General features: G+C 38.6%; 1 protein-coding gene and 1 pseudogene across 2 annotated transcripts; both read left to right on the top strand.

Annotated features, from left to right (window-relative positions):
- The first annotated feature begins 6,542 nt into the window (after positions 1-6,542).
- Positions 6,543-9,727, top strand: LOC144658857 (uncharacterized; annotated as a pseudogene). Its single transcript, XR_013571796.1, has 3 exons — positions 6,543-7,788; positions 8,216-8,278; positions 9,401-9,727. The product of XR_013571796.1 is annotated as an uncharacterized LOC144658857 (transcript).
- Positions 9,728-12,483: 2,756 nt separating this feature from the next.
- Positions 12,484-14,908, top strand: LOC144656926 (uncharacterized). Its single transcript, XM_078517186.1, has 2 exons — positions 12,484-13,251; positions 13,743-14,908. Exon 2 carries the CDS (start codon positions 13,763-13,765, stop codon positions 14,636-14,638), a length of 876 nt encoding a protein of 291 aa, XP_078373312.1. The 5' UTR covers positions 12,484-13,251; positions 13,743-13,762; the 3' UTR covers positions 14,639-14,908.
- Positions 14,909-15,335: the final 427 nt, after the last annotated feature.

The raw sequence follows: 15,335 nt of genomic DNA, 5'->3' as shown, positions 1-15,335 counted from the left end.
AAACAAAGAAAAAGTCCAAGTCGTAATCTGTGAAAGTGTCCGCGGCCGCTTACGGGAATGTCCGTTTACGAGAATGTAAAAATACAGAGTTTGTATGGAAGTTAAAACGGGGTTTCAAACAAGGCGGCCGTAAGTAGAGCTGTCCGCTTACGAGAGTGTCCGTTAAGAGAGCTTTGACTGTAGTTTTATTTATTTAAGGAATCTATGAAATGCTTTCGAGATAAGTTCAACAAGCAAAACTACCGGCGGAATAAGCTACTGGCATTTATCATAATTATCATTATCGAGGTGCCCATTATGTCAAACTGGTTTTATTGCTTTTAATTTAAAATAAATGCTTCCGGAATGTCGGCCTTAAAAAGTTCATTGTGACTTTTGTAACGATTACACTTTTGATAAATGCCGCCGTTTCCATTAATAAATACATTAAAAAAATTCATTAAGGTATCAGCCACCGTTAAAAGGTGCAGTTTTTCAAAAGTTGAGATTTTGTGATGTTCAGATAAAGCTCTTCAAGGGCGTTCTTTTACAAAAAAGTTCACAAAAAAATCTTATTTCTGCGCGAAGTTATTGCGCGATAAAGTTTTTGAAAGGTTAATTTAATATGTTAATTGCCCGTTGAGAGGTCCTGTCAACGCGTCACGAAATCCCAGATCCATTGTTCACGCAAGAACATATTTGCAAGAACAAGCGGTAAGCGCCGAATGCGGGCAGTCGGTTTCCGCGCCAGCCAATGAAAGCCGAAGAAGAACCGGTTGAAGATCTAGAAAGTGGTCACACTGAATAGAATAGAAGACGCGCTACTGTTCAATGGAAACAGACACGCATAAATATTGAAATAAAACGACAGTGACGGTGGATACGGCCTGCCTTGTGAAACATTTAGGGTTTACAATCGACGATATTTGTTGTCTGAAAATATGTAAGCCTTAAATCAAATTTATTCTTACCAAGCTAGAACTACTAGTCTCATTTCGGCAAGCCTGTTTTCTTTTGTGTTGACCGAACGTTATTTCGAGGCTTCACCTTCACTTTCAGCTGCAATCGCCGTTTGTTACCGGCTTTGTCGCGCTTTTGATGAATCAGCACCACCAAACTCGAAGCATGTCAAATTATATAACATAAATGCGGCTCCGTATGTGGAGCGAAAATTTTGAATTTTCTATAAACTGTATAAACCTCGATTTGTATCCGGTCAGAAGATAAAAATATATCGCCACGTTCCGCGTAAATGTTTTGCCTGCTGAATGTAACCTGTCAAGCATCTATTGTTAGAGAAGGATGACCCTTTCTGGTAAGCATCAACCTTGACGTTCCAGGCGTTATAATCCCGTTATGGGTAAGACTCCGAAAAAAATATATTTCGCTTTTTTTTTTGGCTCGATTTCCAGCCGCTTTTCGGGAAAATGAGCCCGAGCTCCTCCCCCCGAAAGCACGGCTGGACGCGTGAGGTCTCCTTTGTTTGCCTTAGCCAATCAGAATTCCGCCTGCAGATTTTTGTCAGGCCGAACAGGCTGCATAAATAATCTTGTCAGACAAAGATGTTCAAAATGACGAATGTTGCGTGTGGCACGTGAACGGATTTTAGAGACGTTTATTATAGCAAAAAGCGATAGAAAAGCAGGTTAGCGGCCAGGATGTCTTCGTAGTCAGCCAACAGGGTCAGGAAAGTCGCTGATCTACAAATCTGCATTCGAATCTTGTACGTGATGCCAACGTAACGGAACGAACAAAGGAGGTAAAACCCAAACATTGAGCTCAAAAGACAAAGCGCTCGATCAAAGCAAGAACCATATCCTTTACAACACAGAATGTCTCTCTGAAACCAACTTTCAACTTTCTAGTCTTTCTAGAAGTAAAGATAGAACAGTCTCTGGCGAGACCGGACAGAGATAAATCCGTGAAAAGACAAAATACAATGTACATCTTGCAACAGTGTTGATTAGGGCCCGGAATCAATTACACTGTAAATGCAAGTATTAAATCAACATTTTTATGAAATATGTCAGATCTTTTCCTTCCAGAGCGAACACTTTAAAAGCTTAAAGCATATCTTGCAAATAGAAATGAGCCAAAACAAACCGCGCTAGCGAAACAGAACCAAAAGTGTTAAACTCTTCAAACGAAAATTCGTGCAGCGCAGACCTATGACCTTTAGAAATTTGCTAGGTCAGTCTTTCGGCTCTATTTAAATTAACACAAACATGATACCTCCAAATAATACAGCATATAGTACCCTTCAGAAACAACTGGGAAGCAAAACAGGTCGAAAGACCGAATTTAATACAAACGGCAAATATACGAATTCATGACCTCCGATGACATATGAGAATGCATAAATTACTATTTTTTAATTACGTCACAGACATGGTAGGCCGCTCACGCATCCAGCCGTCTCTCTCGGGGAGGAACAAAGACCGGACTCGAGGAGGCGGCGGAAATCGAGCCTACTTTTTTCTCGGAAAGAAAATTTCGACAAGTTGAACGTACATTTTTAACTCCAAGTCGGCAGCCCCTGAACCGATTTGGCTGAAATTTGGCCAGCTTATTGCCAGATAGTTTTTCTCCGAAACCGTGTCTGCGATTTTTCTTTTCTTTTCTCGTTTTCGAATAATTTATATTTTTCCACAGGAAGTGGCGATGATTCGTCTCCCCTAACTTCATCTGCGCATTACAAAAGAACAAACGCACTTGTTAAAAATCTGAGACACGGTTTTTTAGAGAAAGGTGTTTAGAGGCAAACGCGATGTTTTTCGTTTCCTTCCGCTTAATTTCGGCGGGCCCGGAGCTTGATTTACACAGACATATACTTTCGCAAAAACGTCTCAATTTTGCGTTTGTTTTAAGTTTTCGTCATTTTTAAAGGAATAATTCATAATCTGGAACTATTAAGCTTTCAGAAAATGTGTGGTTTGTAGGGGTTTGTATTAAAAACAAAAGCGCTGGAGCGATCCGGGCGCGGACGGTCCTGAAGGGTGGCTGATACCTTAACCTTACTACTTGTAGTTCTCGCTGGGAAGTATTGCATAATAACTAAAAAAAATCATACGGAACTTTTAAATAACCTGCAAGCAGTCGCACATGTAAAGCTTTTTCTACGACATCGCTGTTCACAGTAGCAAATTCAGTCACAATAAATAAAACTGTCAAGTCTGTCTACCTCCAGAATTACGTACAAAATACCTTCGAATAGATAGCACGAAACAGTAACAAGTTTCTTTTCCCTGAAGTCAAGCGGGGCATTCTTCCCCTGTGTCAAGAATTTTTCACCAATATTGTCAAATACTCGATAAACCTATTGTCACAGTGTATAAGTGAGCAAAAATACTCAAAATATAGCAACTAAAAACAAGGCTCACGTGGACAAAAATATATATTTAATTACCCTAGAAGCTGTTCACAAGGAAACTGGAGGATAGTAGGTCTGTTGAATGGGATGCTGCTGCTATAAAAAAGAGACTAGGTCGTATAGTGTTGTCGTACGAGCGGGAATAGTTCTGAGAAGAACTGTTGTTGGTGACGGACCTTTCGACAACCTTAGCGGAAGTCATCTTCAGAGTCAAGTCACTTAACTATGAAGATGACTTGCTTTCTTCTGGCCTATTTAATAAATCTTGTTGTTGTTGTTCTTTCGTCTTTCAATTGTTCCTCCAGGCGGGTTTCGTGACTATTATCACATATGGAAGTTATTATTTTTCAACAATCTCCAACTTCTCGAGTCGTCGGCGTTAGTTTGTTCTTACTTATGGAGTACTAAGCAAATTTCAGTTTTAAGTTTTATTACTGCTGGACGATCTGTGAAAAAATGCCCCAAAAATTTAGGAAATTTTGCGAAAAGCAACTCAGTTAAAAAAAAAATAAAAAAAACATTTTTATCAATTAAGGACTGCATATCTGTTCAAAATCATTTTCAGGAAACGAGAAACGAGAGCTGGCTTTCTAGAACGTTGTTTTAAGCTTCTTATTCGACGATGAGAACCAGTCGTCACCTGATTTTCTTTCTTTCAAATATTGCCAGATGACATTCAAGGCAACTTTGGGTGCCTTCTTTATATATAAACCTGCTACCATTTTTGGATAAAACGCCAACGCAACTACGCGCGCATGTGCAGATTATTAATTGCAGCAAAATCACGGTCAGACCGTTGTGCGCGCGAGCAGGCCATTCCTTGTGGGCAGTTGTTTACAGACCAAGTAGTGATGAAAAGGACAAATGAAAGGAAAAAATAACCCGAATAATAAATTTTATTAACTGCAGTCATCCCAAAGCTTTCTTGTTTATTGAGTCTAATGCTTGCGTGCGCTTTGCGCATGCGCATTAGACTCTTTGTTATATGAAAAAAGCTGTTAGCAATCCCAAGGGAATGGTTCGGGATCGATAATCGTTCGCTGTAATGTAGAAAACAATGATCAGCTGCAAGAACGGGCTCCGGACGGACACGCACGATTAGTTTCAATTAAAAACAGCCAATCAGCGACACGTGTTCCCACGCATAATTAAAAGTTCTTTCTCAAGTCACGATTATTCAACACTTGAACAGGACGAAATAATTTTCCAGTTAAGACATTTGTAAGCTTTTTGTGAAAATAAATCTTCGTTTTCAGTTCAGTTAAGCACTTGTGTTTTCGTCTTGCTTAAAAAGCAAGACGTCTTTGAGAAAAAATATTTCGACGGCGACTCGCGTTTATTTACACAATGCGACCAAATATTTATTTTGTTTTAAAAATTAGAAAACTTTACCTCGGTTTTTGTATTTAAGTCATTCGAATTTTGACCAATTTTTTCTTTACAGTGCAAACAAAAACCTTCAAAAATAAAAGATGTACATGGATAAATGTAAATCAAGTTACGCGACTAAATCAAAATGCGTTTGTTTGGCCACTTTGCAGTATTACACTGTCCCGGCCTTTACCATACACTGAAATCGAATTTCATGCTTTTACGACACTCAGAGATCTTAAGTTCTTCTTACAGCTAGAAAAATCATAAAATGGTTACATTGATATGGAAGTGATGATTCGCGAAATTTGTACATCATGATAAACAGTCTTCGCTCCTGTGTATGGTAGCTCGATAATAATTGCCTAGTTTCCAGCGTTCAAAAGGTCATCATTATATTGACGTGAGCATTTACACCCGTTTTTAGGAAAATCTGTCACTAAGTGCTTACAGTACAATGGAGTAACAGTCACTATTTCAAGTGCTTTTATTGCAAAATCTGTTTCAAGAGTCATCATCAAAATGGTGAAAAATCTGAAAGAAAACGATGTGAAGTTCTTCAACGCTTGTTGTAATGAACATGCTTTTTGTAAATCGTCACGCAATCTTGTCCAAATGTTTAATTAATCGTTTCTGCTTTTACGGACAATACGGAAGAAGTAACATCAACTCCTGTTCATACTTTAAATTTTGTGAAGCATATAACATTTATGACTGTTTCGTTTTCATCCATAATCATCCACGATGCCCCTAGCTTGCTATAAGCATTTTAAATTAAACTCCCGAACACAAACCTCTAACCAATTTTAACCGGCTTACGAAAACCGCGCAATCTGTATCACTATGCCATACGGCATTAGACTCATGTCACCCTTGGTGACCTATTTTTTAATAAGTGTTTTGAATCCCTAACTATGTATTGTATGTTCATAGGTTTGAAGTTGGTAATTTCACATTATTTATACCGATCAAATTGTCATGAGTTTTCGGTTTACTTTTAATATAGGGTCCAGAAACGGCTGTGGCAATTTAAATTTCGTAATGAGTTCATATTTAACCGACTCTAACCGACACAATATAATGACATACATTTCTTTTTAAAGCGATACAATTTTTATTGTTCTCAACTCGTATGCATTTTACAATATGCCGATGACTTTTAACGTATATTTTCAGCATCAGCTGTCTAGAATACGAAAACCACGCAACGAAAACAAAAAAAGGGAACAGGTGGATACATACAAACGAAAGCTTGTGGAAAATCACTAATTGCACTTAACAGTGCCGCGCCGTTGAACTGGATTTTTCATTTTTTTCTTTTTTTACCCACGCGAATATCACTTACTTCCACAAGAAATTAATCAATAGATCTTTTCTTTCGAATAGCTGATGAAGACGAACATAGTTGAACGTCTCCAGGTATCTGCAGTGTTCTACAGACACATTGGAACAAAAGTAATTGTTGTCACATTGGTTCTCTTTGAGGTTCGTATTTATCAGTTTCTATTAACTCTGGGTGGTCGATTTCATACAAAAAATCTCTAAAAGACGTATTGAAAAAGAAAAGAAACTTAGATTTCATCTTTTATTGGTTTTTATTTGCATATTGACCTACAGAAAATTAAACAAATTAAAATGTGTCAACCTTTTTTTGAAGAGAAGAATAGGTAAACCCTAAGCGAATTAAAATGTGTCAAACTTTTGTTTATTTGAAGAGAAGATTAGGTAATTATAGGCCCACATGACAAGCACAATGTAAAATTCATTTAAGCTCCAGCACCTTTTCTCAAATTTGAAATTGAATACAACTAAAAAAAAAAGCATCGACATACAATGCAAAGCGAAGACCAAGTAAGCGAGTATTGAATGTGTTTTATTTCACACCTATGTGTCCTTTTCTTGAGTGAAAAGCTAGCGCAGTGTTTGAAAAGAAAAAACATTCAAATTCTTTCGAACAGTGTAAAGATCTTTGTCTGTTTCCACGAAAAATATTTGTATATACTTCTTCTAATAATACGAGATACGTTTTCTTCCACTGCAAGAAACGATGTCGCACGTACGCAAGTTACAAGTTTAAGACATGAACACGAATGATTCTGTGGTAAGCATAACTAGACCGAGACAGTCACGTAAAGTAGAAGACAGTAGCAGTCATCGCCACAGAGAGATATCAAGCATGTTTCGTCCAATTTTGCGGTTAATGAAACTAACTGGAGAATACTATGGAGATGTTTCATTGGATCAGGCTTTAGAAGCGGATTCGAGCGTCTTCCCTTGTTTATACTGTGCGATGGTATTGCTTGGTCAATGGTTTATGGTTGCACAGGCTGCCACGAGCCTGTTCTATGAAGGACTAGCTCAGATGAAGACGTTTTACTTCTTAATGATCGTCATCATTTGGTGTCTGCAAACTGCAGCATGTAACACGATCTGTCTTTATGTCCTACCCAAAGGACAGAAAAAAAACATCTCGCCTTGGGAAATTCGTTAGTGACTTGCTATCAGTGACATCACATTTTAGTGGTATAAAGATGTATAAAATGTATTTAGCAATGGCCTTCGTTTGCGTCTACGTAGTATTTAACACTTTATTCATCGTTGTTCTTGATTGTTATGGAAATAGCTCGGTTCCCCGTTTTCGCCCGTGGAATGGATTATTTGCACATCGTTTCATTCATTTTGTGTTCAGTGCTTTTGACAGCTTTGCATGGGCACTACCATTTTTATTATTTTATTTCTCGTGCGAGCTGCTGGTACAAATATTTGAAAATTTGGAGAAAAAGATAAGGACAGACAGCCCTGATGTCCTCACCATTGAAGCGTTAAGAAAGGAACACCATAAGCTTTGTGAAACAGTTGCTCTTGCAGACAAAGTGTTTTCACCTCTCATTTTTGTGATAGTTATTTTGGATATCCCCCTGTTGTGCATCAATTTTCACCAGCTGGTTAAATCCCCACTGTCAGGCGAGGGAAATGTCATATACATTGTCCGTGTTTTGTATTGGGGCATTGCAGTCACGTGCCAATTAGCCTTTATTTTGTGGTCTGGGGTGAGAGTCAACGAGAAGGTGAGATTGAACTTGCAATATTCGATTTTCTCCCGTTCTTTTTCGTTGAAGTAAACATCAAAATACTCAAGCCCTGATTTTTTTTTTTTTTCAGGCTTCTTTCTTTCCAATTTCTTATATGTCACATTCAAGCACATGCGCCTAATCGACGTCCCATAGCATACAGACTTTCTAGCAATACGCAGCAATTAACGATATCGTTCACTCTTAGAGAGATTTATACTACCAACCGGTCTGAAGTTAGCCGAGTTGCGGTTACATGAAGTTCATTTAAGAAATACTAGGTGGCAAAACAATAGGACACGAGGTCCCCAAAAAGGTTAAACCCTTCATGGTTAAGTGTTACAAGGTAAAGGGGCATGAGCTCTGTTTATTATGCAATTTCTTCATTTAAGCATTCCACTGATTATTTTTTCTCTCTCCCTAGATTCACGGTTTCTATGACACCCTACATAACATCAGTGTCACTGACAGTAGAGAGCATTTAGAGGTAAATTTTGCTTTTTATCATTCTGAAAGAACTGATATTCCTGCAACAGCGGTTGTTGCTATTACTATAAAAATAACTTTGGGATGATTGCAATAGCCAGTTACTGTTACAGTTAGTCGAACAGTTACTGTTTTAAAAAGTTCCGTTACATAGGACGACTTTAAAGACATTTGCAAACGTTTTATATAGAGAACCAATACTGCCACTGGCTGTCAGTGTCGTAATTGGTTATGTTTTCACCTGATGATGATGGAAACGTGAGGCATCTCTAGAGGAAGCAGTATAAATAAATTAATTAATTGGTGAAAATTCACTTCTGTCAAATTACAAAACTTTCTTTCAGTTATTGCATTTTTTGATGCATCTTCGCGGAGAACCAATCGGATTATCTGTTGGAGGATTGGTAGTGATAAACAAGTCTCTTGTGTTATCGGTATGTCAGAAATACAAACATAAACCTTATTCCATGTACTTCTACGTTTTTGTCTTAATTTTTCTTTATTTAACTGACTTTGTTGAATAAAATAATCAATGCGCCTCACAAAAGGCTTGAACATGAATTAAGCAAAATTGTCACTTCCTGATGAATGGATCTGTTTCATCAATATTAAAGATTACCCCCTTTGGGCTCGCCGCGACGTCTCGAAAACTAGAAAAATGTGATTATTTCAAGCCGCTGTAAAGCATTTTTTTTGTTACGCTTACCAACAATTCGGATATAAATTCGTTTATTACAATTTCTAGTTCTCTAAGAAAGTATCACGTTTTCCCTTAATTTATCTGGAAATGCGAAATCAAGAATATTATGACCGCTACTAGTCGGCATCGAATGAGGAGTGAACATGACCTTGCTTGCTCGAGACGTTGAGGGCGGGCCCGAAGGGGAAAAATAATTAATTACTCCTGACAGGGTAAAAAAAGCATTTTGAAACAAACCATATCAGTTTTAGTGCTAGCTTCGGTAAGGTCTTTCAGTTACCTGAGGTTCAAGCAAAATTATGCTTGACACGAATTCGTAGTTTTTACAGAGACAGCCTCTTAAGAGATCTACCATGAAATGACTGATTGTCATAACAATTCACGGAAATCTAACATAAATTATTTTTTTATGTTCCATTGCAGCTCGTTGGGATAATCATCTCGTACTTTGCAGTGCTTGTAACTTTGCCAAGTTAAAGCTTTCCATCTCGCCAACACCACCACCATTTAAGCTTATTTTCACCCCAGATCCAACAAAACCAGCCAGTTTGAGACTTGAATTGTACTGTTTGGGTCTTGGGTCTTTTTGGAAAACCGCCATCACGTGGATTTATCCCAATTTTAACACCAGGTCCGAAAAAATTTAATACGAAAGTGGTACCCGAGCCACTGAAGATGACAATTTCGTGCTATTGTGTTGAAATACCTCTACGTCAATTAAAGCTTATATTCTCAAAACAGATCCAGAAAATCCGGATAGTTTGAGACTTTCCTTATGTTTGTGTCCGTTGAGAGAGAGAGTTGACTGTACCACTTGCACGTAGATTAAAGGTTATTTTCACTCCAGATCCAACAAAATCGGGCATTTTGAGACTTGATATCTACAGTTTTGGTGTTTTTGGAAAACCGCTTTTACATGGATTCATCATTAAAAAGAATCGAATAAGATACTGACTACTACATGGGCACTTTGTTGAAATACCACCATGTAGATAAAAGCTTATTTTCGCTCCAACTCCAGCAAAACCGTTCGCTCTGAGACTTCTACAGTGAAAAATTATTGGTAGTAAATTAACCCCCAAATTTCATTTTTCAAATCTCAGCCGACGGTAAGGTGACCAATTTGTATGCAAAGCACTGGTTGGTCGTTAACGAAATGTTTGCACCAAAAATTATCAATATCTTTCATCAGAATGTTCACAAACCAGGTGCAGGTATCTTATCTAAGGACCTAAAATTTATATTCATGTCGTACGGCATCTCAAAGAGTACTATCGTATTTTCTTGCTTAAACGTCGGTTACCGCGTAAAGGCAGGGTCTCTAAGCTGAAGTGGTAAGTAAGCCTTTTGGGCATTTATTCGAGGTTTTCCTGCGGAGCTCCCAAGGGCCACAGACACCAAGGGCCACAGAGCGGAGCCCCATACTCATTAAATCATGCATTTGAGTTTACATAATCATCTTGTGCAAATATATTATGTCTTACCTTCGAGGTGAGTTCCTTATAGAACTCATGTTTTCTGAGGTCAGCATATTAACCTCGTGCTAGGTAAGTTAGTCTTACCTGAGAGCAGGATATTATCCTCGTGCTAGATTATTGCGTCTTACCTGGTCGGTAAGAGTTCCTTATGGAACTCAGGGCAGCATATTGACCTCGTGCAATATAACTACTACTTACCTGGGTGGTAGTTCCTTATGGAACTTATGTAAAATAAGGGCAGCGTATTAATGTCGTGCTAGATTATTTTGTCTTACTTGGGTAATGAGTTCCTAATGGAACTCATGTTATTCCAGGGCAGCATATTAACCTCGTGCTAGATTATTACGTTTTACCTGAGTAGTGAGTTCCCTATGGAACTCATGTTATATGAGAGCAGCGTATTAACCTCGTGCTAGATTATTATGTCTTACTTGGGTAATGAGTTCCTAATGGAACTCATGTTATTTCAGGGCAGCATATTAACATCGTGCTAGATTATTACGTTTTACCTGAGTGGTGAGTTCCCTATGGAACTCATGTTATATGAGAGCAGCATATTAAATCATGCTAGAATATAACGTCTTACCTGGGTGGTGAGTGCCTTATGGAACTCATCTTATCTGAGGGCAGCATATTAACCTCGTGCTAGCTTATTAAGTCTTACCTGGGTGGTGAGTTCCTTATGGAACTCATGTTACCTGACGGCAGGATATTGACCTTGCATTGTGCTAGATAACGATGTCTTACCTGGTTGATGAGTCCCTTATGGAACGCTATCTCAGATCAGCATATTGACCTCGTGCTATATTACTACGTCTTACCTGGGTGGTGAGTGCCCTATGAAACTCATGTTATCTCATTGTAGCATATTAACCTCGTGCTAGACTATTACATTTTACCTGGGTGGTGAGTTCCTTATGGAACTCGTGTTACCTGAGGCAGCATATTGACCTTGTGTGAGGTTATTATGTCTTACCTGGGTGGTAAGTTCCTTATGGAACTCATGTTTTCTCTGAGAAAACGTAAATTCCTGGTTGATGAGTTCCTTATGGAACTCATCTTATCTGAGGGCAGCATATTTACCCCGTGCTAGATTATTACGTCTTACCTGGGTGAAGAGTTCCTTATGGAACTCATGTTACCTGAGGGCAGCATATTGATCTTGTGCTTAGCAGCATATTGACCTTGTGCTTGATAACCACGTCTTACCAGGTTGACAGGGTTGATGAGTTCTTTATGGAACTCATGTTATCTCAGGGCAGCATATTAACCTCGTGCTACATTATTAAATTTTATCTGGGTGGTGAGTTACTTATGGTACTATGTTATATGAGAGCAGTATATTAATCTTGTGCTAGATTATTACGTCTTACCTGGGTGGGGATTTTCTTATGGAACTCGTGTTACCTGAGGCAGCATATTGACCTTGTGTGAGGTTATTATGTCTTACCTGGGTAAGACATAAAATGGGTAAAACCTATGTTTTCTCTTAGAAAACGTAAGTTCCTGGTTGATGAGTTCCTTGTGGAACTCATGTTATATGAGAGCAGCATATTAACTCCGTGCAAATTTATTAAGTGTTACCTTCGTGGTGAGGTCCTTATGGAACTAATCTTATCTGAGGGCAGCATATTAACCCCGTGCTAGAGTATTACGTCTTACCTGGGTGGTAAGTTCCTCATGGAACTCATGTTATCTCAGCGAAGCATATTAACCTCGTGCTAGATTATGACGTCTTACCTGGGTGATGAGTTCCTTATGGAACTCATGTTACCTGAGGGCAGCATATTGACCTTGTGCTTGATAACTACGTCTTACCTGGTTGATAGGTTGATGAGTTCCTTATGGAACTCATGTTATCTGAGGGCATATTAAACCCTTGTTAGATTATTACGTCCTACCTGGGTGGTGAGTTCCTTATGGAACTCATGTTATCTCAGCGAAGCATATTAACCTCGTGCTAGATTATTACGTCTTATCTGGGTGATGAGTTCCATATAGAACTCATGTTACCTGAGGGCAGCATATTAACCTCGTGCTAGATTATTACGTCTTACCTGGGTGGCGAGTTCCTTATGGAACTCATGTTATCTCAGGACAGCATGTTAACCTCGTGCCAGATTATTACGGTGCGGCCTGGTTCGCGGGCGCTTGTGTCATACGTATGACGTACAAACTGACTCACATTTTTTACAGGTAGTGTCGAACTTTGCACACAGCAAACGATAAAGAATATGACCACCGATTATCCAACATTAAGTTTTAAATTTATACGTGAGCAACCCATTTGAGTGCATCGATGTTAAGACAAATAAAATCAAGAAAAGTGAGACGGGAATATTTGTCCACGCTTTTAGGGTTGCTTAAATCTATGTACTTTAGGTATGACGGCAAGATACATTAATGTCACAAATAGTGAGTAAAAACCTCGGCCTAATGAACATGGTGCTTGAATAAAGTGCACCAATCGAGAAAACAATGAATGAGCGTCAGGCCCACGAGGCCAAGTTGGAAATAAACGCCAGGGGTGATTAATTGAGAAAATACGGGACATACGAAAAAACAATAGCGTTTCAATAGTTTTCATTTGATCGATGGGTTCAGAGAAACCGATAGTAGGCAGTAGTTTCCTTCAGTTTAAAAACAAACATAGCACTTAGAAAGGCACCAATAGACGAAAAGTAAAAGTTATCTAAAGTATTTCGCTTTCCAGCGACACAAAGTAACACAAAACCGACTAACGTTTAGTTGAAAGGAAGTCAGTTTAGGCAGTGCTTCGTTTCACTGGAATTGCAGGTGAGTTCGTTCAGGGTGATATATTTGTAAGTTATGTACCTCTGTGTCTGATTATTTTTAACATTCTTATGAAAGAACGCAGCCTTAAAATATTACACAGAAACATGTGAAGAATATATACAAGTAGCTTTGACAGCGCCTATGCATTTTTTGTAGAACTTGGCAAGGGTGTTTTGGGGCCACAGGAAACAATCTTTTTTTTCTTTTCTTCGGCATAATAAATGTAAATAAAAATGATTCATAGGAAACGGCGCATTTTATGGTTTAATGGTGACTGTATATAACCGTAAAAAGTGCTAAAGCTTTCCAATTAAAAATGAGAATAATTTTCATTACCGCAGAACAGTTTCGAATCTTTGTTTCCAATTTTGAATATTTATAAACTAACCAACAAGTTTAAACAGTTTTTCGTACGTCTAGTCGATTACTAGATCCCCTGTTTTTAAAGAAATCATAAGTTTTCACTCACAATAAGCCTTTTTTTGTGACAGGAAATTTACAAGGAAACCAGATGACGCCCATAACGGACTCAGCGGATAATTCTGAGGCTTCAATATCCCGCATGGAAACCTTACCTTTGATCTCAGCACAAACTGCAATACAAAGCCGCTGTCAGAAGTTCAAGTCGTATCTTAGCAATCTTGCCTGCTTTTCGTTCTTCTTTCTACTCCTGTGGCAGCTCATAGGGACGGTGCTGTACTTCATGCGTGCTTATTACTGCTGCTTAAAGGAAAGACACGCGACATTCAGATGTAAAAACTTCACAGAGATACCTTATTCCCAAGAATTGGAGCTGGCATGGCTGACAGCTCAAGAGTTTAGCGTTGCCATATTAGTATCTGCGCTGAGCAAGGTTCCTGGATTTCTGGGGTACTTTGTTATATTAAAGAAATCCGTCCGTTTGCCCGCGTTTTGGAGCCTTTTGATGCTGAATGTAATACACATCATTGGTTTAAGTATTATTTTGTACTTAAACTTTCAGAAAGTTTCTTCTATGCAGATATGCCTAATCATTGTGATTTGTTTGTACGGGTTGGCACTGCTTGGAATGGTCTGCGTGTTGAACTTAACCCCTGTAAACCAAGTTAAGAATTCAAGTGGAATGTTTATGTTTTTGCTTTACAAACTGACATTGGTGGTTTTTTTCGTGCAGGTCTTTGTTATTTTCGTTGTCGGCACTGTCCAGTTTGCTTTCAAAGTAACAGGCTTGGATGAAGTGGGAACGTCAGCTGATTTTGTGACACTTTTCCGGAAGCTTCGAGAATTTCCGCAAGTTGTGTTCTACTACAAAATAGCGGCTTTTCTCTGGCATAAACTGTTCTTGGATAACAGAAATGTCCTGAGTCACTGTCAAATTGTGAAGTTAAGGAATGATTTATTAAATTAGATGATTTTCCTTTTCACTTGATAATAATGACCAATAGAAAATAAAGTTGTTTGTAATTAACACGACAGTATAAACTGATTTGACACGTACGTCAACACAAAATCAACTAGAGAGAGAGACTGGACACTACCACCGCAGTCACAGCTCATTGGTCGCAATTAAAGAATTTCTTTGTTCACTTTTGTGAGAACACAGGTAGCCAAAGCTACAAATGTATTAAAGTCATTAAAGATGTGAATATTGTTCATCGTGGTGTAAGATAGGTAATGAACGTTTATTCGTTTGTCTCACGATAAAATCGCTTTGAGATGTTGATCGCGACGTTTCGACTGCAATACTGCTAGTCTTCATCAGGCGATGAGGTCGATTGTTTACGCGTCGCTATATATGCACGTTGGTTCGCTGTGATTGGTGCATTTCGATCCTCATTATTATTCCGACTAACAGATGATGTTCCCTCATAGGTCCGCTTTGTAGTTGAACGGCTGTTATGCTTTCTGATCGTAGGTATCCATGCTTCAGGAATTTCAATTCCGCTATCTCTATTGATGTTATTAGAATGAAGTCTTATTTGGATAGCCTCTTTGACCCTGCGTGTGTATCGGTGAGGGTCACGATCGATAAACTTGACTTGATTCCATAAAGGAATATGCCCGTTTCGTTTGCGTGCTCCGAAACTGCGGAGGTTTGTGTATGA

This window comes from Oculina patagonica, chromosome 6, assembly GCF_052425735.1.
Source record: "Oculina patagonica isolate OP01 chromosome 6, crgOcupat, whole genome shotgun sequence".
NCBI lineage: Eukaryota > Metazoa > Cnidaria > Anthozoa > Scleractinia > Oculinidae > Oculina > Oculina patagonica.
Note: the sequence above shows the minus strand (reverse complement) of the source record. Positions and strands in the feature narration are given on the sequence as shown.